General features: G+C 42.7%; 1 protein-coding gene across 1 annotated transcript; it reads right to left on the bottom strand.

Annotated features, from left to right (window-relative positions):
• Positions 1-5,240: 5,240 nt before the first annotated feature.
• Positions 5,241-14,931, bottom strand: LOC128368299 (alpha-tectorin-like). Its single transcript, XM_053329090.1, has 15 exons — positions 14,911-14,931; positions 14,463-14,562; positions 14,240-14,371; positions 14,002-14,128; positions 13,103-13,349; positions 10,598-10,754; positions 9,863-9,950; positions 9,674-9,736; positions 9,030-9,229; positions 8,786-8,917; positions 8,323-8,507; positions 8,038-8,189; positions 6,304-6,549; positions 5,628-5,790; positions 5,241-5,333 (listed from the first exon to the last, which is right to left on the bottom strand). The coding sequence occupies exons 1-15, from the start codon at positions 14,929-14,931 to the stop codon at positions 5,241-5,243; spliced, it is 2,106 nt and encodes a 701-aa protein (XP_053185065.1).
• Positions 14,932-26,430: the final 11,499 nt, after the last annotated feature.

The raw sequence follows: 26,430 nt of genomic DNA, 5'->3' as shown, positions 1-26,430 counted from the left end.
GCAATAGAACAATGTAAAAGTACTCAGAAGTAAAAGTCCTGCATTTCAAATCTATAAAAATACTTAAAAGAGATACGAATGTCAAGTAGTTTAAACAATATTCAAATACTGCATGACGTAGAAGCCTTTCAAAGAGCCATCTTCAGTTGTTTTCTCTCATCAAAGGAAGCTCCCATGCAAGACACAAGGTGTCGAGGCTCTCCTTTTCATCAGATGAGTTCACACTCTTTAACCCAATCTAGAACAATCTAAGAAAAATCATGTAGTTTGCAGAATACACACCAGTGTAATTTTCTCCCATACATCAATGTCTGGACAGTCAGTCATTTCTATGATGGCAGTTTCAGCTGTGCCCCCACACAGGATGTGAACAATTGCAGGGTTTAGGCCTGTCATTGCAGGACCTCCATGCAAAAAGCAATGACCAATCATTCGGCCTGCCATCAGAAACAGGTCACTCTCAACAAGGAATACAGATGATGAAAGTACAAGATGGTCTGGCTCTCCATCAAACAGCTTTGTGTCACCAGAGTTTCCTGTGCAAACAGAAGAAATTCCTTGATCAATTATCATGTAGTCAAAATTTTAGTGATTCTGTGGTTGTATAGAATAAGAGTATACTCCTAAATACATCTTAAATGCCTCATGAAGTGAAAAATAAATGTTAATCTATAGTGTTCCTGTGTTAATTGTTCATTTGGCTCTTGATATGACATATATGTCAAATAAACACCATCAGATTATTTTTACATCAAAATCCCATAAAATCCCTGTCTTTCCTGTAAAACAGTACCAAATGTCTGATGACAGCATCTTTTTTCTTTTATGACCAAAAATGTTATTCAAACACTATGAATTTGCAATTTGTAATTAACTGGCTAAACTACACGACCCAAGTAGTTAACTACTGAAAAAGCTACAGCTACAGCTTTGTTTAACTACCACCCAACTACTGCAAACTGTAGATAAAGTGGTAATTGAACTATATGTATCATAAAGAAAAAAAAACGGCCAGACATATATAATTATATATATATATATTTTAACAGCTCAAAATAATAAATTGCTTTTTCTATTGTTATCATGATCTCATAACTTCGCCACTTCACATCAACTTGGAAAGGTAACAAAAAACATAAACTTAAATAGTCTTTCTTCTAATTGTTCACAATAAAATTGCTGATGTTAGTGTTTTTCACCAGACAGCACGGCATGTAAAAGCATTGATATACGATAGTTCACCTGTTGGAGGTAAAGTGCAGATCGCGGCGCACAAAGCCGGTTTGTTTGCAGCATGTAACACCCCACTGTGGCTGTTTCTGCTTATACTTTAACCTCCTGTACTATTTATAACTGATACGTGAACAAATTAGCGCTAAATATCTCCACGTCTTTACCTGATTTCATGTGAATGCTAAAAAAGTTTGCGCAAATTACCGCGTTACACTTCCTATAAACCTTTCAGAATAAAATCCTCTCAAACCTTTCAATGTGAAGCAGCGAAAGCAGGGCGACTCCTCAAATGGTGGTAAAACAAATGCGTGTGGACTGAGGTCGTCCTCACTTCAAAAGACCAAGATGTATCAAGTTACTAACGTTGTATGTTGCCATAGTTTCATTTCGTTAAGTTAGAAACAGAATAAAAAGTTAAGTTAGCCTAATCGGTGTAAACTGGATTAGCTCCTGCGGTACCATAAACTACATATTTATCATCCTACCCACGAAAGACATTTCTGGGCATTTAATTTTTCACCAGCAACGACCACAAACTCACCTGTTGGCTGCTCATTGTCTTAATTGAATCCCCCAAAACTTGCGTTTGTGAGTAGGAATCGTGTCTGTGACAAAAAACTGGAGACCAATGAATGCAAGAGAAAATACTTAAAAAATATTAAATCATGAATTTAATATTATATTTATATATTTTAATAAATTAAAGTAGAAGAATAATAAAAGCTGGACTAGAGTCAAAGGTGGCCAGTTGAAATGAATGAATCCTGGTCGGTCCTATTGTTGGGGGAGGGGGCGGTGGGCATCCTGACGGCCTTAAATTGACTCTCAACAGCACCACCTGATGGTGTGGAGTGCGAATTACAGGACATTTGTGTGTGGCTCTCAGTGCATTTGTGTATGGATCAGCAAGGCGGAATATTACTGCCAAAAGTCACATGACAGTTCCGGAGTTGTAGAATTAAGTTGTACATGAAAGATTTTTTTTGTTGTACTTTAAAGATTTTAGTTTGTTTTTTTTTACTTGAAGAAATATGCTATTTTTTTCTGAAACATAGTACATTTGTACTGTCATACATTTGTTTGATAGGTAGTTTCTTATTTGCAAAACAAAATGCATTAGTTTGTGAATGATGTTTTGAAAACCACACTGAGTTTGTTTGTGAATCATTGGGTGTGAATAAAACATGTTTTGTGTGTTTGTGGAGTTTTGGCAGTAATTTAAATCCATACAATCACACCAGTCCTCGCTGGTTACCTGTCAGCAGCATTGGGGGTAACCTAACGCGTTAGCTCCACAGTTTAAATACTCAGTTGTTTAGTTATGTTTTCAAAAAGGTAATCTGTTATTATTTAAACCAACTATTCCTGTAGCTACCTTTTTACCACAAGAAAAGAAAATATGCCACAAATTCTCCCTATTCCTTTTTTGGCAGGCAGACAGCCGGCTACGTGCTCCGGTTATATCAGTGCACACCTGTACGGCAGCTCAGAAGGGACAGCATTCACTTGGTGTAAATATTCCCATTATTTAGAATTAGTGGGAGGAAGTAAGAACATTACAGTAACATGTAAGTAGTGTGTGTTGATCTGTTGCAGTGATAGATGTGTTTAAAAGCCTGGATGGAGTTTATAACTTGTATGTGTAGTCCTATAAAGACTGTAAATGGGACATTGTGTCTGTCATTCCTGATAGTAGTGTAAAGATTTACAGATTATGGGCCAGACTTGGCTGTGTGATGATGGGACAGTCATTATATTTAAAGGATGTCTGGACTAAAACTCCATGAGGAATCACAAAGCAACACTAAAGTACTCTAACCAGTTACTGTTCTCACAAGGTAATGCTGGAATATAACTAGTTACTTTTTAATGGCACTAACTTTGTAATGTAATTAGTTACTTTTAAAGGTCTCCCGCTGTATAAACCTTACTGCTGCTTGAGATCCTCTAGCAGGGCCATAAAAATGGAAAATCTCTCCTTGACACTAAGAGTGATCGGTCCTATCTGTATAAAAGGTGCTATATAAATGAAGTTTCCTTAGAGAGAAACCGCTTTGAGCTGCACTCATCAAACATGAGTCCAGTGATAGAAAAGTAAAATGAAGATGATAGACAGCACACAGTGAAGACTACACTCACAAATCAATAAAAACACACAAACTGATGTTGATGTTTTACCCACATCCCCTTTATTCATTTATTTTTTTGGTCTTTGATGCTTACACACAAATATAGTAAAGATGAAACAGCACCAGCACATGTCTCAGTGTCATTAAGGCCACAGGTTTGGTTCAGTTGAAGTCACAGTTAACATTTCACTTCAATCTACTGATAATTAACATGTTGATGGACTTTCTCTCAGGATGAACATGAATGAGACTGAACTGATGTCTACATCTGAGCATGATCTGATATTGTATTAAAGGCACAAGCTGACGACGGCCTCCAGGCTGCTGTTCACAAAAACAGATTAAATATATCAAAAAGAGATAGAAAGGAAGAAGGTTATACTGTGGTCTGCATTTGACTGTCTCTGTATCTAACCAGTGCAGACAGGATGGAATAAATGTCTTCAACGTCTCTGAAAAACTTAGCTGACACGTCAGAGCACAATGTCTCCGTGAACTTTGGATCCACTGCACTCTTCCACGTCAACTGCTTTTAACTTTGAGTTTTTCAGGTTTTGGATGAGGCACCTTTTATGGTGGTTCAAAAAGAAAAACTCCACCAGACAGTTTATGTTAGTTTTATACAGAAACCACAATGAATGGACAGTAAAGTGTATTGAATTAAACCCTTTAAAAGCCTTCATTAATCACTGACTAGTTCACACAAGAAAGACAACACTCCCTTCGGTCACTGTAAATCCTTCATCTACGTCTGCATCTCTGAGTTGAGCTGAGCTTTGTATCAATCATCAGCTGTTTTTTGTTATTTGAGAGTAAATTGATATTCTTGGTATTAAAGTGGTTTGACTCTCAGAGCTCTGATCTCAGTTCCTGGCTCATCACTGCTGCCATCAGGTGTTTGGTTGCAGTACAACAAGCTGCTCAGCACTCTGATGATTCTCTGAAACAGCACTTCATTGTTAACAGTAACCTGTCATAATATATGAAGATGGTGATTAGGAGTGTTGATACTACTGATTAATCATTTGATTATAATATGTTTTACCTTCACCATTACAGAAAGTACATAATAATAATAAAAAAAAGGTTAACTGCAGAAAAGTTGCTCTGATGTTTTGGGTCTGAATAATCACAGATCAGTGTCTGAGCTGCTGGATGAAGGAGGTGCACTCTGTGTGATATGAACACATGAACCTGACTCAGCTGCTGGATGAAGGAGGTGCACTCTGTGTGATATGAACACATGAACCTGACTCAGCTGCTGGATGAAGGAGGTGCACTCTGTGTGATATGAACACATGAACCTGACTCAGCTGCTGGATGAAGGAGGTGCACTCTGTGTGATATGAACACATGAACCTGACTCAGATCAACTGTTGTGACGGTGCCGCCTGGTTGGTCTTTATAAAGTGTGAATCACTGAGGACGACACAGCAACATGTTCTGCTTAGAGACGTTCCTTCAAAGATTTACTCAGGTTGGTTATTAACAAATTAACAAATGATGCACGTGCACATGCTCAGATCTGATAGGAGCTGCATGGCTTCATTCACACAGTTGATCAGATTGTTTCCTGCTCCCAGCCCGACTCAATCAACTCTAAACTCTAAACTGGACTCAATCAGAGCTGGAGAGGGATCAGCAGTGTTTGGTTATCACAGCAACAACAACTGAGCAAATCTTTTCAGGAGGATAAAGCAAAAATCTGGAATCACGCCGAAGGTCGAAGCCTGTAGGTCCGTCCGAGTTACCATGGAAACAACCTGAGAAGACAACAGAAACAAACTAGCATTAGTTAGCGGTTCCAGCTGTATGATGTCATGTATCCCAAACTGCAGCGCAATGACATGAATCAACATGTTAAAAGTTAGCTTTTACCTAATTAGTCCAGGCCATGGTGATGAAGGCTGGGTTTTCATCCACATATCTGTTCCTGGCAGATCTGCGTCTTCTCTTACCGCCATCGCAGCTCTGAGACAAAGTTCAAGACAAAGACACAGATGAAGATTTAGATTTCCGTTTTGCAATAATATTAGTGGTCTGAAGCTTCATACAGAAAACATATATATAACATATAGGAAATATTCATGAAAATACAAATACTTTAGCTGGATACAATTAAAATGTAGCTACTGGGATATGTGACCATAGAAATCAAACAGTAGTAATCATCTGAAATGTGATCGACCCATCATGAGAACATGTATTAGTTGGCGTGTGTTCAGACTGCAGCTGTTCTGCATGTGTCTGTGGAAGCGGGCGTACCTTGGCGCAGGTGTTGCCCTTCTTCACACACAGGTTGAGTTTGCAGTGCAGGTAGACGTCACCAGACTTCCCAGAGAACTGGAACATGTTGAAGGAGAAGTAGGTGGACGTTCCCTTTCCGTTGCTCTCCACTTTCACCGTCTTGTCAGCAGAGTCGGGACAGCTGCTCAGAACCAAGAAAACACACCAAACATCAGGAGCTGCATCAGTATCCAAAGAATCACAGATGCCCCTGAACATCTGGTCTGTGACTCAGTCTGAACTCACTGCTTATTCATACTGGTTCATATTATTCAATGTTTGCACATTAAAAGCACAATTTAAAAAGGTTATAGATTTGACACATAACCAAAGACATTCACGTATATACAAACACACTTGGACCTACATATACTCATCTACTCATGAATATAAGTAAACTTCTTCAGTGTTCCTCCTCCTATGTGCATGGTAACCATGGAAACGGCTTATTTTTTTATTTACCAGTAATTTTAAAGTGTTTATGTTAGGTCATCATCAGAGTGGAGGGAAATGTAGTAGGACCAGACTTTGCTTTCAGGGCTCAGTAAGTGGAATCAAAAAGCAGGTTTCTTAAAGAGTCCCTGCTTCTTCTTCATTTCGAACTGACTGAGAAATGCCAAAGCAGCACACTGGCTTCCACCTCTGTGTCTCTCACCCGTTCTTGATCAGGTCGTATTTCAGCTCCGCAGTGGGTGATTTGTCGTTGGTCGCCCAGCAGGAGTCGGTCACCACAGCGACCAGTTTGTCATCCAGCCCGGCCGTCTTCAGCTCCACCCAGACGGTCTGGTCCAGCAGGATTTCAGTGCTGGATGACACAGCTTGTGTGCGGCTGGCGTCGGTGTAGGCCTTCATGGTCAGAGTGTATTCCCAAGCTCCAGATACAATCGTCTGGGTCACAGAGCTGCAACACACACACACACACACACACACACACACACACACACACACACAATATCGTAATGTTATGTATTGTTATGCATTATGTATTGTGTAACTGCAGTTAATGAGAATCCTAATAAACTAAAGTAAACACACTTCAGCTAAAGCCTCCAACAAGTCCAGTCGAGTAAAACTCGACCTGCACATCTTAAATTCAGTTGCAGCACTTTACATTTACATTCAGCAGCAAACATGAATCTTTATTTTACAGCTGTGAGTCACTTAAACTGTCCCTATGAACATGAGGGAATGGATCAAGTCATGTTAAAATGGAAAACTGTTGAATTTGATCCCAAACATTCATGACTCAGCATTTCATAACTCCATTTTAAAAGGTCCAAAATACGACATTCAGCCCGACTAGACGTCAGCAAGTGTTTGCTGTGTGAAGATGTAGTGGAGTCATGGCGACCTGAGCAGTGAATGAAGTCACACTACCTCTGTGTGTTAGGGGTGGGCGGATCCATACTGCAGGATCCATACTTCCATACAAGCTACTCATTTGGTATCGATTCTTTAAAAAAAAAATCAATACTAATATCATATATATAAAAAATACTTACAATACTGTTTTATGTTGTTGGTAATATATTTTATTCATATTTATAATTATTTAATTTGATCATTATTTAATCACAGTGTTTCTGTAAAGCTTCCTGTATTTTACATTATTAGCACACACATTTTTATTTTACTTATTTTTACTTATTAATGGCCAGCATGTGTCATGTGAGTGTGCATGTTAGTGCATGTGAGTCCCCTGCAGTCGTTTTCAACATGGGTTACAAACTTTCTGTAATTACAGCTAAACATTTCACTAAAATATGTTTCTGCAAACATTTGAGGTGAGAAATGGTAAACAACAGAATCTTGATCCGTACTTGATCAGCACCGCCTAGTTTGATAGTTTGATCTGAACTTTGTGAGCTGTCCGTTCACAATATTCCTTTTTTCCCAACTTTAAATAACATGTTTTGATGCTGATGCTGGCGTGACATCTAGTGAGGCTGAATGTATATTGGAACTTTAAGTTTCTTGAAACGACTCGTCTTTCAAATGTGGGAAATCTCTGAGTTTCAGTTCAGATAGTTCAGAGTCAGGGCTGTGAGTGTATATTATGGATCATTTAAGGCTTTTTCAGGCATGCTTGTCTGCTTGTGACTGGTTCTGACCTTTTCTTTAAACAATGAGTATCACTGATGCATAGATCCTTTTTCAGCACAAATTCACTTCTAATTCTGCTTTGTGCACATTTGAATCAGACATTTGAAATAAAAGAATTCTGTTTCAACCGGCACACACACGACCGGTCAGAATCTGCACTTGTGACCGCTCGTTTTTACTTCTCTGTTCAACTTATAAATGATGAGTCATTCATTAAAATGTGAGAATAAATAATTAACTGTTATTGTCAGCTGGTGATTCAGGATCAAACCTGTTGAACACTCACCTGGATTTGATTTTGAAGGACATGGTTTCCTCTTTCGTTTTGGTGTAGAAGCAGGAGAGGTCGATTTTCACTTCATCATGGCGAGTGATCTTGGAGCCAGAGCTGTCCTGAGCAACGATGGAGTTCTTGAACTTAAGTTGTTTTTCTTCGGCCTGCAGGGTCAAAGGGATACAGACAGTGTTACTGCTGCCACACATGGATCACTAACACAAGTGTGAGGAGAAGCTCAGCTGAGAGGCAGAAGGGATCTGACTGAGAGTCAGTTATTAGAGAAGAGATGCCCACCGTGAGCACTGTCCCACAGGTGTCGCTCTTGAAGTCGAAGGTCACCATGTGGGTCTTTTCGTCCCGCTGACCTTTGCAGGTCTTGTCGTTGAGGTGTAAGACAGAGTAGTCGATGTTCTTTTCCTCCATGAGACAACCAGCCAGACTGACTGAGGCAGAGTTTTTATCGCAGACGGTCGGCTCGCCTGAACAGCAGGACAGACGAGGTCAATGAAACACACATATGTGTAGCACTAAGATTCATACTTTACTAATCAATACGTTTTTGATTCATAATTGATCCAATGTGTAAAGTAAAAGTGTCTCTAATCTCAACAGAGAATTCTCACTTAATGTGACAGTATGTCAGATGGTGTTTCCAGCTCATGAAATGAATTCATGTTTTCACATGTAAACTGTTACATTTAATGCCATATTGTGTCATTTCACATGTGAGACAGGTCTCCCTGTTCAATCTTCTTACCAAAAGTGTTTGCCTTTCTGTATTTGGAGGCAAAACTGGATCGACAGAGGCAGCTGGTTCCACCGCTGGCATCCTCAGCACAGAACTCATGAGCACTGCAGAACGTGTCCTGACAGAAGGCCTTGTCAGAGGCTGAAAGATCAAACACAGATCAATACTTACTAGAGTCAGTCAGTGAGATAAACAGGAATAACAGCTGTTCACATACTGACTCCATGTAAATGACAGTGAAGGACAGTCTTACAGCAGCTGGTCGATGTCCTCCAGTTCTCCACTTTCTTGTCGAGCAGGCTGCAGGCTTTGACGTAGGCCTGCAGGAACTGGCACTTGAGACCGTCCACCGCCGGGTATTTGCACAGAGTGTCGGTGCAGGCTTTGATGTAGGGATCAGGCTTGATGGAGCTGTGGCAGGAGTCGAAGGGAGCCTTCTTCAGGAGATCACACCTGTCATGGGAGACAGAAAGATCAAGGAGAATTAAATGTGGACTATCATCTAAACCTATATTAATAAATGATCTAATATCAAATATCATATTGATTTTTTTCTGTCTGACTGAAACTTGGCTGTGTCATGAAGCATATGTGAGTCTAAATGAATCCACTCCTCCCGGCCTAATAATCAACCCTAAACAGAAGCTTCAGTTGAACTCATGTGAAAGTTTTATTAGTCCTTCTCACCCAACCTGGAAAACTTTACAGCCACTTTTATTTGTTATAGTGTACCGTCTCCTGGCCCGTACGCCCAATATATATCTGACTTCTCAGAGTTTTCATCAAACTTAGTCCTCAGTACTGATAAAGTAATTATAGTAGGTGACTTTAATATTCATGTGGACGTTGATAATGAAAGCCTTAGCACTGCATCAGTTCAGGTGTGTCTCTGCTCACCGTTTAGTCATCTCCGTGCATTCAAACTTATTGCCATCAGTCTCCTTGGTCACTTTGTCACAGCTAGGGGGAGACAAACAGCAGAAGTCAGAAGTGTTTCCCAGGCCTCAGTCCTTCATATAAACACACCAGCACTACTAGTATACATGCAGCCCAGTGATGAGGCAGCAGTCAGTGACCAGGTCTTACCTGTCAGAGCTTAACTCAGAGACCTTCACGTCACTCAGAGTCCGACTGGACTTGCCACATAGACCCGGCATGGTGGTTCCACTTGGTACTGGACAGTTTGAGGAGAGAATATGAGTCAGATGACAGATATGCTAACATTAGCAGCACACCAAAACAAACATGTCTTAAAATGCAACTGAAACAAATCAGGATCCTTTCAGTGAATTTTCCAGATAATGAAGTCAGTAGTGTGCGGTACATGGGCCGATCCAACTAAATGAAATTCAACCTCAACAAATGACAAGAAACACATGAACACCTCAGACTGTTAACTATAATGTCAGATTCTGTTTTTATGTTCATGTCATTTCTAAGTTTAGGCTCATTCCAGATTTGCTGTTTCCACTCTACTTTGGAGATCTTTGAGAGCTGCTTTTATTCCCTCTGTCAAGAACACGTTTTCATTAAGAACTCATATTTGTTGGAGATATTTGTTTTTTCACTACAATCAGCTGATCACAGCCTTAAGCCCCCCCAGCCACCAGCAGCGTGTACAACATAGGTAGTGTAAGTTGGTGCCATGCTGAATGTGTTTACTGCAACATACAGTCAAATGATGTGTTGTTCATTAATCAGCATCAGCAGCGTAAAGCAACGGAAGACCTCAGTTTGAAAAATGACATTTGTATGATAGTTGTTTATTATTCTCACACAGAGCCACCCTCTTTCATCCATGTAGGATGTGTTTGTCTCTACCTTTCGTGTAGATCTGTGCGGTGTAGCCATCAAAGAAGACAGAGGTGCCGTATTTGGACTTCAACAGCTTGGCGGTGACCCCAGTTTGGTCCTTAGTGAGCTCCACATCGTGATGCGTCACAGGTGTGCTGCTGAGGGTCAACTCTTTGCCCTTCAGCTGCATCACAGCAGAGGAACAAAGTGGAGAAAAACACACGATCACACATGACAAACTCACTCAATGCTTCAGTCATCTTCTGCTTCTGTGCTCCACTTTTTCCAGTTTGGACCTTTCTACTTCTCCTCCATATATCAGAGAGACATCTGATACTTTTGACTGCTCTGCATTTATCTGACTGACTTCCATTTACTCTCAGCATGAGATAAATGTGGCTGTTATCAGAAACAATATTTCAGCTTTTCATGTTTAACAGTATGTAGTCAAACTGCAGAGGAGCATGTGACCCATCAACATGTTTCTGTCAGCTTTTACAGTGTTTGTGTATTTCTCTGTCATCTATAACACAAACTAATCAAATAGTTTAAAACCTAACAAGACAAACACATTGAACAGAATATTACTGTTGCTCCCAGTTTTATTACTACAGTATTTACAGTTTGGTACAAGCAGCAATCAAAAGAAACTAAGTACATTTACTGCAGTACTGTACTTAGGTTCATTTAGAGATACTTGTACTTTACTCAAGTATTTGAAATCAATGCTACTTTGCAGTTGTACTCCTTTACAATTCAGAGAGAAATATTGTACTTTATACTCCACTACAATCATCTGGTAGCTTTAGTCACTTTTCAGATGAACATTTTACATGAAGTAAGATGAGTCTGTAAATTGCGTTGCAGAGTTTAATATTAAAGCAGCATTTCTAAACTTCACATGAAGTCAGTGTGTAGTTGTGGTTCCTTGTCATGTTTCAGATGTCTGTGAGTTGTTAGTTACTCTAAACTTTGCTTCAATACATAAAACTCAACGACGTAAAACTCCAATATTTCACAAAGAAATAAAAAGACGAGAGAAAAGTTTTTGAAAGTAAATTCAAAGGTATATTGCAGAACATGTATTTAACATATTCACAGCCTGATTTTCTGCAAAACAAGAACTTCTACTTTTCATACTTTAAGTAAATGACTTTACCTGCTAATACTTCTGTACCTTTACTGAAGTAGGATTTTAAATGCAGGGCTTTTGATTGTAATGGAGCATGTTGACATTGTGGTATTTCTACTTTTAATGAAGTAAAGGATCTGAGGACTTCTTCAAGCATTGAGTACAAAGTTATTGAAGCACAGACTCTTAAAACGCAGCATCACAGGGTCCCTGCCCACCTAGCAGAGGTTAGCTTAGCTGATACGTTGACTTGACTAACAACAGCTTCATTTAGGCCAAATAAATATAAATATATATAAATAAATAGACTGTACTTATATAGCGCCTTTCTAGTCTGTGCAACCACTCAAAGCGCTTTACATGACAAGTCATTCACCCTTTCACACACATTCATACACTGATGGCAGGAGCTACCACACAGGGTGCCAAACTGCTCATCAGAGGGATCTAACCATTCATTCACATTCACACACCGTTGGCACAGCAACGGGAGCAAGGGGGTTAAGTGTCTTGCTCAAGGACACATCGACATGTGGACTGGAGGAGCCGGGAATCGAACCACCAATCTTCCAATTGAAGGACGACCGCTCTACCTCCTGCCCACAGCCGCCCCAAAACATTCTCAACAGGAATAAACAGACAGCTTTCCAACCATTGATATGATCCTCTGCAATTACTCTGCATCTGTCCACTTACTGCACATTTTATGCTTCTTACATGTGAAAATACAAAAAGAGACAAGTTAATGTCTCAGCACTGCAGTAAAACATGTGTGACAGAGGGGCTCATGTGATGATGATAATAATAATAATCATTATTATAATTATGATAATAATATAGTCTACTTGTGAATGTTTTTAACAAATAGTGTAAAACCTAAAGTATACAGTCTTTCTGTAAGCTTCATCATGTGTTTATCAATGACTGATGACGTATTTATGAATAAAAAATAGATTTGTGGTTCAGAAGTTTGGTATAGAGACTAATGAGAGGAAACTGTGAAGGGTCAGAATATGAACAGTATGTAAAGGTTCAAATGTACTACGGCTGTGAGCAGGAAACTGGAGCACAGTGAAGACATGATGACCTCAGAACATTAACACAGTGTGTGTATACCATGGTGTTACACTGGGAGGAAATGAACTCAGTGTGTGTATACCATGGTGTTACACTGGGAGGAAATGAACTCAGTGTGTGTATACCATGGTGTTACACTGGGAGGAAATGAAATCAATGATATGTTGGGGATGCCTCCTTTATCAACTTGTTTTGGTTTGAGGGATTCAGACTAAACACCAAACATGAACTGATGATTGCTTTTGGCACATTTGGAACATGGCAGCACAAAAATAGAATAATTTCAACAGCAGGAAGTGAACCTGTGTCTGAAGGTAACTCACCGTAACCCTCCCACCTTGTTCCAGGTGAATCTTAACATCTGGCCCATCCAGATGCAGGATCACATGATCCAAAAAGCTAACATCTGTACGACGGCGGTCCTGGAAGACGGCCTGCAGCTTGACGCCTGTTTCTGACATCAGAGTGTACGCACAGCGATCCGGGATGGAGGCAGCCTTACCGTCGACATCGATGACAGTGGAGCCGGTCACGGTGCACACGGCAGCTTTCGGAGGCAGCGCCACACACCTGACAGAGGTGGGGGGGCAAGTAGCATCATCAGCATGAGGAAACATCTGGAAATGACTGAGGAAGTGGAAACTCTCCAGGAAGTAACATCAAAGCAAAGTGATGAACTAACAGTGACATGGAAAGATGTTGCTGATGTATGAGACTGCTCACTGACTCTGAGCAATGACACCAGGGGCCATTCTAGGATCAGACCTTTAGAGGGACCCCTGCTAAACTACTCATTTCACTGCATAACGTAAATTACAACAAGTATTCATACGTAGTAGAGTGTTCCACTACAGTGTATAATAATAATAATAATAATAATAATAATAATGATAATAATAATAATGATTAATATAATAATAATAATAATGATGGTTCAGAATAAACAATGACAGGTTTCTACAGAGAGGACCCTGAGATAGTTAACAAACCCTGAGGGAAACACAATGTTAATGACAGAACTATCCAAAGTACATTAAAGCTGTTAATAAAACCATTAAAAAATCACAATGATCATTTATTTATTTTTAGGGGTGCTGAGATCAAATTTAGGGGTACTTGAACCCTAAAAATGGTCTAAAATCACAGCTGAATGACACAGAACAAAATGATGACAGAACAGAAAACTGCATTCTCTTAGAAATATAAATAAAAATATATTTACAGGCCCTCGCCCTCGCATTTCTTCCCAGAGCCACAAGGAGTAGTTTTGACCTCTGCTGAGGCACTGCACGTTACAGAGGAGCCATCTGAGTCACATCCTCCCTTATTCACTGGTAGAACAACATCACCTGAAACACAAACACACAGATCACTGAATCACATGTAAACTTTCAAATGTCATCATTCAGCCTCAAAGGGTCCCTGATGATCCCTGAGGGTCCCTGAGGATCCCTGAGGACCCCTGAGGGACCCTGATGACCCCTGATGACCCCTGAGGGTCCCTGAGGATCCCTGAGGACCCCTGAGGGTCCCTGAGGATCCCTGAGGATCCCTGAGGATCCCTGAGGACCCCTGAGGGTCCCTGAGGATCCCTGAGGGTCCCTGAAAGCCTGTTTAAATAGTCAGTTCAGCTACTTTGTGATTTGAGTGAACTGGTCCTTTAATAATCACTTCTCTGCTAACCTGAGTGTCTGCAGGCGCTCGCGTCCTTGTAGACATTCTTCTTTCTCTCCTTAATCTCCCACGTCGTCACTTTCTTACCACCAACCTGAACTTCAACGTTCTGCAGAGGAGCAACAGCACAGAGGTTACACACTGACAGCACAGAGGTTACACCCAGGGCCGGCCCAAGGCATAAGCGAACTAAGCAGCTGCTTAGGGCCCCGTGACCACTAGGGGGCCCCCAAGAGCAACTAATTTAAAAAATAAAAAAGCAATTAATTATTTTTTTCCCATGTGATGATGATTCATATATTATCAAATGTACGTTCTTGTACAAAACAAAAACAAAAAACAACAACAACATCATGTTAACAGAGTCTGTTAACATGATATCAAGCAGAGTGTAGTTTCCTACTGCCTCACTGCTTGAAATTTGACCTCCGCTAGTAACGTGTGCAGTGCACCCAACCGTGCGTTGCGCACTCAGCATCTAGGAGCTAGGAGCAGGTGAAGGATGTCGCAATAAAGGACTTACCCCTCAGGGTCAAAAAAGAAAAAAAGGAAGAAAGATGAAGAGGAGAAAAAACGACAAGATAAAGGTATGTCTCGGTAATGTAACATTTGGTGTCAAGGAGATTTTGAAAAGTTCCCTGAAATTAGGAAAGTCCCTAGTTATTGTTGACATCTTGTTTCAAATACGTTAGCCTATAATAGCAAATTTGCTAGCTAACATTAGTTCAAAATGAAAAGTTAATTCTCAGTGTATATAGGCCTATATTATTCTGGGTCGCTTTTTGGCATCAAAACAACGTTTCTCATAACGTTTGATAGCAAATGTTTAATCACTAACGTTAATTACAAACGCGGTGACGTTTGCTAGCAATATGGTTTTGCATTAATGAATTAATTTAGTTAACTTATAGTTTGAGGTACGTTGTTTGCAATTGTTTGCTGCAGAGCACAGTAATTTATGTGAGTAAATAAATATTTTCCTTTTACATCAACTCCCTGTTATGCTCATACGTTATATGAAACATCCCCAGGAGCACTGTTAAAGTATTTTGGAGGAGGCAGTGACTCAGCCCAGGGGCAATCCACCTCCTCAGGAGCAGCCCAGGCTGATGTATCAGGTAATTGAAAAACTGTCACCATATATATTTAATTGCTAGTCAAATTATCTCATTAAGATGTAATAATATAATATAATATAATAATCATATGACAAGGGACATGTTTTTCATCTCAGGTCCATCTCTATCCTCTGCTACATCCACTGTACCCACTGTCCTCTCTGCAACCTCAGCTGTACCTGGTAAGTTAACAACAAAACAGCCTTTATAATTGCTCAGTGTACTGCAGAATATTCTGAGATTAATAATTTTGTCCAAAAATATTATTTTAATTTCCCTATAGGTCCTTCATCTTTGGTCATTGAGATTGATGTGTCTTCTTCAGCATCCAGTTTGCAGCAGGGATCAGCAGCTCCGCCAGTGGACCCAGCTGAGTGTCCCTCTTTCCTGTCGGACTCAGAAAGGACTGAACAGGTATTAAGAGGGCCACTGCCTATAAAGGACACATTCACATTCCCGAAGAGACACGATGGCCGAAGCTTCCACCATCATTACACATACAGACACCTAGTAAAGGGGGAAAAAGTCAAGCGGAGCTGGCTCACATATTCAAAAAGTAAAGATGCGGTCTATTGCTTTTGCTGCAAATTATTTTCAAAAAAGTCCATAAAACTGGCAACTGAGGGACAGCAGGATTGATATTTCTTTGTTTATTTTATTCAATGCTGTGTTTTTTACATATAAAAGTCAAATGTTTAAATTACAGGAGTGTGTTTTGTATTTCCCTCCCTATTTTTACCAAAGATTTTGCACATTTTTACATAGTTTTCAGAACTAATTCAACTTAATATTTTATTTATCAACCATTTGTGTTACCTTGTTTTAGGTGCCTGTTGATTTTCATCATTATTTAAGTATTTGTTGTTGTATTTTTATTTTATTTAATACTGTCTGTTTTTGTATATTTGGTGTTGCAGTTTATTTAAATAATAATAATAAAGCAGATTGTGTTTACAGTAAATGATTGTTTGTTTATTTTGTTACTTTTAATTGACCTAGATGACATTCAGTATCCCACGTAGTACTATATCACTTTAATATTAAGTGTTAATCAACCCCAGGCTGCTCTTGTAGCTGAATTTGCTACCATTTCAGATTAAAAACCATAGATGGGTAAAACATGCCGGGCTGCTCTTTGAGGTTTTATGTATTGATTCTGTGTGTGGCCAGTTAGGGGAGTTGCTGACTTTGCCAAATATTAATTGAAAGATTTTTCTGTAAGTTTGCAAATCTGGTGTCTGGTTCCATTGCATTAATCACTGTTGATTACAATCTAACTACAACAAAAAGTTTTCACGTTTAGTTTTACAAGTGTATTCGTAATGACGGAGTAGAATAAGTAGAATACATTTATAGTAGGTGTGTGAATGATCAATAATCATTATTATTGGCAGTAATAGAGGGCCCCAAAATCAAATTTTGCTTAGGGCCCCATGGAGTCTTGGGCCGGCCCTGGTTACACCACACTGACAGCACAGAGGTTACACCACACTGACAGCACAGAGGTTACACCACACTGATAGCACAGAGGTTACACCACACTGACAGGACAGAGGCACAACACATGAGGCGTGTGTGTGTGTGTGTGCATGTGTGTGTGTGTGTTTGTTCGTGTGTATGCGTGTGTTTGTTTGTGTGCATGTGTGTGTGTGTGTGTGTGTGTGTTTGTTTGTGTGTTTGTGTGTGTGTGTGTGTGTGTGTGTGTGTGTGTGTGCATGTGTTTGTTTGTGTGTGTGTGTGTGTGTTTGTTTGGGTGCATGTATGTGTGTGTGTGTGTGTGTGTGTGTGTGTGTGTGTGTGTGTGTCTGTGTGTGTGTGTGTATGTATATGTGTGTGTGTGTGTGTGTGTGTGTGTGTGTGTGTGTGTAGGTGCATATACTTACCAGAGTAGCGAGTGGATAGCCTGTAGTCATATAATTACGAACAACTCCTTGTTCACCAAATGTTGTGAAGCCAAAGTAAAGCTGTAAACATGAAAAGGAGAAACAGATATAATTAATAAATAAAATCCTAAATCTTTTAGAAAAGACTTTATTGATTTGATATCAGAGATATTCAGATGGACGATGATGAATCTGAACAATGCTCACATAGACAGTAGAGTCCTTGTTGAATTGAATGCCTGCGTAGCATGTTGATGTCCCTGTGAGTTGTGGCAGTGCTTTATGAACAAATGATCCTGGAGCATAGGTATTTTTTTGAATGAACCAGCTACCCTTGTTGATTCCTGCACCTTGATCCACCAGAAGACAGTCGTTGTCACTTGTGTCGCGTTTGCCTTTGAAACAAATTGAGACTTTGTTTCCGGAGGTGTCGACCTGTTAACATCAGAGATACACAACAAATAAATGAGTAACGCTGGTGAAGGTGAATGTGATCTGTTCTTCTTTCTCTCTCTGGATGTTTGTGTTGTTGAGCTGAAACTATTCTAGTGAGGGTCCTGTTTCAGTTACCATGGTAACTGACTGTGTGAACCTAACCTACTCGCTGGCAGTTTTGTCTTAATGTTATGGACTGGGGTCAGTTTTGTTCTGTTTTTACTTTTGTTTTGGCTGTGGTTATGTTTTTCTCTTTTCTCTTCCTGTCTCCTGCAGGGCAGGTGGTGGCTCAGGGGGCGGGGCTGACCTACTTCCTGAAGAGCAAGGAGCACACCTGAGTTCAATCCACTAATCATCTCACACCTCCATAAAAGCCTGGTTCACCTCCACACCACTGCCAGAAAATTTTTCAGTCACCGAGCCTCATGGTCAGCCAGCCTCCTGCCTCCAGCTACCACTGCCTGCACCACCGCCTGAAGTGGCCCGTTTTGAGTTCGTTCTTCCCCCGTGAGGAAGCCCTGCCCGACCCCCCTATACCGCTGCCAGCGGCTCCTTGAATTTTTGGTTTTTGCAAATAAACCGCTGTTTGAATTGCTCCCTGGTCTCCTGCCTTTTGGGTCTACCCTGCACACAAACGGTCACAGAATCTTCTGGCCAAAATGGACCCGGCGGAGACGGACCACCTCAAGCTGGTGAGCAAGCATGACTCCACTCTCCGGCAAGTTATGGACAACCTGCAGCAATTAGCTGCGGGCATTACGGATCTTGGAGGGAGGATTGATGCCATCACAGGCCAACTAGCTGCTCTCGCTCATGCCATCCCCCCTCCTCCTCCACCTGCTCCAGCTCCAGAACCCGCAGCAGCACCCATGCTGGCGCCCCGGGAACCCTACATCCCCACACCTGCCAGGTATCCCGGTCACTTAGGGACTTCTCAGTTTCTGCATCAGTGTTCACTAGTTTTTCAACAACAACCAGGCACTTATGCCACCGATCAGTCAAAAATAGCCTTTATCATGAGCCTCCTGTCCGACCAAGCCTCAGCCTGGGCTCTAGCCATCTCTACTCACTCCCCAGAACTCACCCAGGAGTATGATGTGTTCACCCAGGAAATGAAAAAAGTGTTTGACCATCCTGTTAAAGGGAAGGAGGCAGTAGGCCAAATGCTTAGGTTGAGACAGGGCACACAGTCAGCTTCACAGTATGCACTCGAGTTTCGCATTTTAGCTGCTGAAAGTGGGTGGAATGACACCGCCCTGCAGGGGATATTCCTCAAGGGCTTGTCAGAGGAGTTAAAAGATGAGTTGGCCACCAGAGATGAGCCTGATAGCTTAGAGGCCTTGATACACTTAACCATTAGGTTAGATAATAGGATTAGAGAGAGACGAAGAGAAAAGTTCCAGGGACAGAGGTCTCGGTCCCTTGCCTCTGCTCCAGCCACCCAAGTGGCTATATTCCCTCCCACCATTGCCTCACCATCTAGCAGTCCCACAGCAGACACTGGCCCTCCGGCTTCCACGGCGGAGGAACCCATGCAGTTGGGGCGTGCTAAGTTGTCCCCAGAGGAGAGACAGCGACGCTTCATGAACCGGCTCTGTATCTACTGTGGCCAGAAGGGGCATTATCGAGCACAGTGTCCCGAAGCGCCAAAAGGACAGGCTCATCAGCAGGAAGGAGGACGCTGGTGAGCCGAACCTCCACGGCTTCCTCCACTAACCGCATCCGATTACCAGGTATGATACACTGGACCCAACATACTCTCCCGGTTGACGTGTTAATTGACTCTGGGGCTGACGATAATTTCATAGATATTGACTTAGTCCGAGAACACACTCTCCCAGTTCATCAACTAGTCCGACCCAAACGAATCCTAGCAATTGACGGCCAACCCATTGACAGCGTCACACACAAAACCCAGCCTATTAAACTCACCCTGTCAGGTAACCATCATGAGCAGGCAGAGCTATTTGTCATTTCATCCCCTTTAACCCCCATCGTTCTTGGTTTGCCCTGGCTACAAACCCACAACCCCCATATAGACTGGGTGACAGCTTCGATTCGCAATTGGAGTGATCACTGTCACCGACACTGTCTTTTTTCGGCCATCCCCAAACCCTCTGCTGATTTGCCTGTACCTCCCGAAGACATAGACTTGGCTAATGTTCCCTGTGAATATCATGAGCTGAAGGAGGCATTCAGTAAGGATCGAGCTCTCACCCTTCCACCACACCGACCATATGACTGCGCTATTGATCTGCTCCCTGGCTCATCTCTTCCCACACAACGACTATACAACATCTCCAAACCTGAAAAGGAAACCATGGAAACATACATCAATAACTCATTAGCGTCAGGTCTCATTCGTCCCTCCTCTTCCCCGGTTGGCGCTGGTTTCTTTTTTGTTGAAAAAAAGGACAAAACTCTGCGGCCCTGCATCGATTACACTGGTCTAAATGCTGTCACTGTCAAAAACAAGTACCCTCTTCCGCTGCTAGTTTCGGCCTTCACACCACTTCATGACTCAGTCATTTTTACAAAGTTGGACTTGAGAAATGCTTACCACCTAGTCAGAATTAAAGAGGGGGATGAATGGAAAACAGCATTCAACACACACTTGGGACACTTTGAATATCTGGTGATGCCTTTTGGTTTAACAAATGCTCCTGCTGTTTTCCAGGCCTTGGTTAACGACGTGCTCAGGGACATGCTGAACAGGTTTGTTTTTGTGTACATTGACGATATTCTGATTTTTTCTCGCAGTCATGAAGAGCACGTGGACCATGTAACACAGGTATTGAAAAGATTGCTCGAGAATAAATTGTATGTAAAGGCAGAAAAGTGCGTCTTTCATACCACATCCATTAGCTTTTTGGGGCACATAGTCGAAAAGGGGCAGCTCAAACCTGATCCTGAGAAAATCAGAGCAGTGGAACAGTGGCCTGCCCCGGCCACCCGTAAACAACTACAGAGGTTTCTGGGTTTTGCCAATTTCTATAGACGATTTATTCGTGACTACAGTCGCCTTGCTGCCCCTCTCACCCAGTTAACCTCCGTCAAGAAGACATTTGTTTGGTCACCGGAGGCACAGGCAGCTTTTGAGAAGCTGAAAACTAAGTTCACTGCAGCCCCTGTGTTAATTCATCCTGATCCAGACCTCCAATTCATAGTGGAGGTTGACGCCTCAGATTCGGGGGTCGGGGCTGTCCTCTCCCAGCGCTCACCTGCAGACCACAGAATTCACCCATGTGCTTTTTTCTCCAGACGCCTAACTCCAGCAGAGAGAAACTACGATGTGGGGAACCGAGAGTTGCTTGCGGTGGTCTTGGCCCTTCAGGAGTGGCGGCACTGGTTGGAGGGGACGGTCCAGCCGTTCATCGTCTGGACTGACCATAAAAACCTGGCCTATCTCCGTTCGGCTCGCCGACTGAACTCGCGCCAAGCCAGATGGGCCCTCTTCTTAGGAAGGTTTGATTTCACCCTCTCCTACCGCCCAGGCTCGAGAAACACTAAGCCAGATGCCCTCTCTAGGCAGTTCACTCCGGAGGGAGAGGAGGGTCTGGAGGAAACCATCCTACCATCGTCCTGTGTGATCGGGGCAGCCAGGTGGGAAATCGAACAGAGTGTCCTAAAGGCTCAACATGGGGAAATGGTTCCAGATGGGTGTCCGCCTGGACGACTGTATGTTCCCCAGTCTAAGAGAAGCCCTGTGCTCCAGTGGGGGCATGCATCCAAGGTAGCCTGTCACCCCGGAATACACCGCACCCTCTTCTTGCTCCAGCAGCGTTTCTGGTGGCCGACCATGACCACCGACACAAGGGAGTTTGTCACAGCCTGTACCATCTGCGCCAGAAATAAAGCCTCTCACCGTGCACCAGCGGGTCTCCTCCAACCCTTACCCATCCCACACCGCCCCTGGTCACACATAGCTGTGGATTTTGTCACCGGCCTCCCTCCCTCCAAAGGTAATACCACTATTCTAACCATCATTGACCGTTTCTCCAAGTCTGTTCACTTTGTTCCACTTCCCAAGCTCCCCTCGGCATTGGAAACCTCTGATCTCCTGGTCCAGCATGTTTTCCGTCTACATGGTATCCCCCAGGACATCGTCTCGGACAGGGGTCCGCAGTTCACCTCTCAGGTGTGGAGGGGTTTCTGCCGAGCCCTTGGGCTGACAACAAGCTTAACTTCTGGATATCATCCCCAATCTAATGGTCAGACAGAGCGGGCAAATCAGAGCCTGGAATCATCGCTGCGGTGTGTGGCGGCACGTCTCCCGGCCTCCTGGTCCACGAACCTGCCATGGGTGGAATACGCCCACAACTCCCTGGTCAGCTCAGCTACGGGTATGTCTCCTTTCATGGTCTCCAATGGTTTTCAACCTCCCTTATTCCCCAGTCAGGAAACAGAGGTTACTGTCCCTTCAGTCCAGGCCCACTACCGTCGTGCTCGTCGTGTCTGGAGGGAGGCCCGGGCTGCTCTGGTCCGGACAGCGGCCCGAAACCAGCGGATCGCTGATAAACACCGCACCCCTGCCCCAGAGTACAAGGTGGGTCAGCAGGTCTGGCTTTGCTCCAGGGACCTTCCTCTCCAGACAGAGTCCCGAAAGATGGCGCCCAGATACGTCGGCCCCTATATCATTGAGCGCGTCATCAACCCAAACGCTGTCCGGCTAAAACTCCCTGCGGCACTCAAGGTACATCCTGTTTTTCATGTGTCCCTGTTAAAGCCTGTGTTTCACAGTCCCCTCGTCTCATCGACGGCCACCCGGCGTTCACGGTCAACCGCATCCTGGATGTTCGCAGGCGGGGCCGCGGCTACCAGTTTCTGGTGGACTGGGAGGGGTACGGCCCGGAGGAACGCTCTTGGGTTTCGCGCTCCCTGATTCTGGATCCCAGCCTGTTGACTGACTTTTATCGCCGGTTCCCTGACAAGCCTGGTAGGACGCCAGGGGTCGTCCCTTAGTGGGGGGGTACTGTTATGGACTGGGGTCAGTTTTGTTCTGTTTTTACTTTTGTTTTGGCTGTGGTTATGTTTTTCTCTTTTCTCTTCCTGTCTCCTGCAGGGCAGGTGGTGGCTCAGGGGGCGGGGCTGACCTACTTCCTGAAGAGCAAGGAGCACACCTGAGTTCAATCCACTAATCATCTCACACCTCCATAAAAGCCTGGTTCACCTCCACACCACTGCCAGAAGATTTTTCAGTCACCGAGCCTCATGGTCAGCCAGCCTCCTGCCTCCAGCTACCACTGCCTGCACCACCGCCTGAAGTGGCCCGTTTTGAGTTCGTTCTTCCCCCGTGAGGAAGCCCTGCCCGACCCCCCCTATACCGCTGCCAGCGGCTCCTTGAGTTTTTGGTTTTTGCAAATAAACCGCTGTTTGAATTGCTCCCTGGTCTCCTGCCTTTTGGGTCTACCCTGCACACAAACCGTCACACTTAAAGCGTATTAAAGCATATTAAAGCATATTAAAGCTTATTAAAGCGTATTAAAGTGATTTACGTTGTGTCAGCATATTTTCCATCGTGAGCAGTGATATAGAGTCACTGTCTCTGTTCTCTAAACCAACTTCACACACCTCAAACATTTAAGACCATTATGTGAAAAAAGAAAGAAATAAAACATTGTGCTTCACATAATAATGATAGTATTAGAAAACTGCTGTGTAAAGCTCTGCATTGTAACTCTACTGAGAAGAGTTATAAAAACCTAACAGCTGCTGATGAATAATGTTTACTACAAACTTTACTACAGAGAACATTCTGCTGAACTATCTCATTAAAAGCAATGTTTGTCACATATCTGCAGGCTGCAAGCAGTAAGTAAAGAAGTAAAACTTTATATCATGCCTTTTTTAACACAAGACATCGACACGCAAAGAAAAAGAGATTGAGAACATTTTAAAAAACACATTCAAGAATACATGCAGACATAGGAACACAGAAAGCATCCAGCAACCAGTCTCCACTCAGAGCACACACAGCTGAACTTATCCAAAGTACGTTTGTTTGAGAGTAAAAGTGAAGCATTGTTCCAGACACAAAGGATCAGTGAGGACAAAGACTGAGAGCTGTTCAAACAGGAAGATTCATCTTACTTACAAACAACTTCTGGTAAACTTTTCCAAAGAATTTAAAGGGACACGTTTTGATGTCTATTTCAGTGCTGGTTGTAAAAGGAGTTGATCCTGTTGAAATGGAGACATGATGAGAGCCAGTTAGTGAACTGAAGTCATTCAGCAGGTTGGACCACAGGTAAAAACTGCATAGACTAATGTTAAAGAACAAAGAGCTCTGAGGAGCCTCAGCAGCCATGTAGACTCACAGATCAACATTTTAGATTCATAATCACAAACAAGCTGACTCAAAGTTCAGTAACAAGTCAGCTGGACAATGACCTTCCTGCCTCAGTTCAAATCATTCTTCCTGTTGCTCCTCAGAGTGTCAGATCATCTGATATCAGTCAGGTCTGCTGACCCTAAACTCATGTTGTACATCTCAACTTTCTTATTTGGTCTTTCCTCGCTTCTCGACCCTCACTGGAATCCAAAGTTGTTCCGATCCATCACAACATAACTGGACAGGCAGATTACAGATTCAAGTCAAATTCATCACTCCCATATTTTTATTTTCTGATTCACCATCTAGTTAAAAACCTGTGTTAGTTATCGGTCTGATCAACAAAAGAAGCATAAAGAACTTTCTGCATTTATTCAGAATGTGTCTTCATGTGATCTGTTATTTATAACTATAAATTAACTATATTTATAGTTATATCAATTAACTTGAATTATAGGTGAATGAAAGTCATCAAGAAACACATTTTAACACATTTGTATTTTAACATTATTTATCATCATTTCTATTCAGTCACACGTAGGGTTGTTAGACTATAACAGGGAACTTAAATGTTAGAAAATAACATCTTGTAGCTTAATCTTGGTTAAATTAACCAGATTTAATGTAAATCCAGTGTAATGCATGCACACATTGATTTTACTCTACATTCATGTTTTTGTTGTTCAATGAAAGAATTGATGAACCCTTACGCCTCACTTAAAAAAGGTTCCTTTGAATTCATTAGGGACAAAAATGTCAGCGTAAAAAACATCAATGAAATATTATTCATTATTTTCTACGTTCAATTAATTATTTTTAAACAAATATCAGTCCTGATAATAAATATCAAATATTCATTTACAGAATTTTAACCCTTTAAATGTCAGTTTGTTCACATATAACCTGTTTTTAAAATGAAAAAAAAAAGAATTATTTTCTATATACTAAATGCAAAGTGATTATTGCGGGTGTGTGTGTGTGTGGCGGGGGGGGGGGGATACAAATAAATACTTTATATTGACTTGCAAGTCTGTCTTTATCGCTCTCTCTCTCTCACACACACACACACACACTCAAATACATACACACACACACACACACACACACACTCACATACATACACACACACACTCAAACTCAAAAATTTGAAGACAACCTGTGTGTGTGTGTGTGTGTGTGTGTGTGTGTGTGTGTGTGTGTGTGTGTGTGTGTGTGTGTTTGTGTGTGTGTGAGAGAGAGAGAGAGATTTAGACATAATGCTATAAATGCAGACGTGTAAGACAGTGCACTGACAGTTTTCACTGGTCTGCTGTGGGTTAGGGTCTGCTGTGGGTTAGGGTCTGCTGTGGGTTAGGGTTAGGGTCTGCTGTGGGTTAGGGTCTGCTGTGGGTTAGGGTTAGGGTCTGCTGTGGGTTAGGGTTAGGGTCTGCTGTGGGTTAGGGTTAGGGTCTGCTGTGGATTAGGGTTAGGGGTCTGCTGTGGGTTAGGGTTAGGGTCTGCTGTGGGTTAGGGTTAGGGTCTGCTGTGGGTTAGGGTCTGCTGTGGGTTAGGGTTAGGGTCTACTGTGGGTTAGGGTTAAGGTCTGCTGTGGGTTAGGGTTAGGGTCTGCTGTGGTTAGGGTTAGGGTCTGCTGTGGGTTAGGGTTAGGATCTGCTGTGGGTTAGGGTTAGGGTCTGCTGTGGGTTTGGGTCTGCTGTGGGTTAGGGTCTGCTGTGGGTTAGGGTTAGGGTCTGCTGTGGGTTAGGGTTAGGGTCTGCTGTGGGTTACGGTTAGGGTCTGCTGTGAGTTAGGGTTAGGGTCTGCTGTGGGTTAGGGTTAGGGTCTGCTGTGGGTTAGGGTTAGGGTCTGCTGTGGGTTCGGGTTAGGGTCTGCTGTGGGTTAGGGTTAGGGTCTGCTGTGGGTTAGGGTTAAGGTCTGCTGCGGGTTAGGGTTAGGGTCTGCTGCGGGTTAGGGTTAGGGTCTGCTGTGGGTTAGGGTCTGCTGTGGGTTAGGGTTAGGGTCTGCTGTGGGTTAGGGTTAGGGTCTGCTGTGGGTTAGGGTTAGGGTCTGCTGCGGGTTAGGGTTAGGGTCTGCTGTGGGTTAGGGTCTGCTGTGGGTTAGGGTTAGGGTCTGCTGTGGGTTAGGGTTAGGGTCTGCTGTGGGTTAGGGTTAGGGTCTGCTGCGGGTTAGGGTTAGGGTCTGCTGTGGGTTAGGGTTAGGGTCTGCTGTGG

The sequence above is a fragment of the Scomber japonicus genome, chromosome 11 (assembly GCF_027409825.1).
Source record: "Scomber japonicus isolate fScoJap1 chromosome 11, fScoJap1.pri, whole genome shotgun sequence".
In the NCBI taxonomy this organism is placed as follows: domain Eukaryota; kingdom Metazoa; phylum Chordata; class Actinopteri; order Scombriformes; family Scombridae; genus Scomber; species Scomber japonicus.
The sequence above is the reverse complement of the archived record's forward strand: the minus strand, read 5'-3'. Positions and strand labels throughout refer to the sequence as shown.

What these genes read in the sequence shown, in the direction of transcription:
- LOC128368299 (XM_053329090.1), bottom strand. Translation starts at nt 14,931, where the DNA reads ATGCTGAGTGCGCAACGCACG. An exon ending in TCCTTCAAAATCAAATCCAG is followed by an intron (nt 6,550 to 8,037) that starts GTGAGTGTTCAA and finishes TGTGTGTTGCAG; the next exon opens with CTCTGTGACCCAGACGATTG. An exon ending in TACGACCTGATCAAGAACGG is followed by an intron (nt 5,791 to 6,303) that starts GTGAGAGACACA and finishes GGTTCTGAGCAG; the next exon opens with CTGTCCCGACTCTGCTGACA.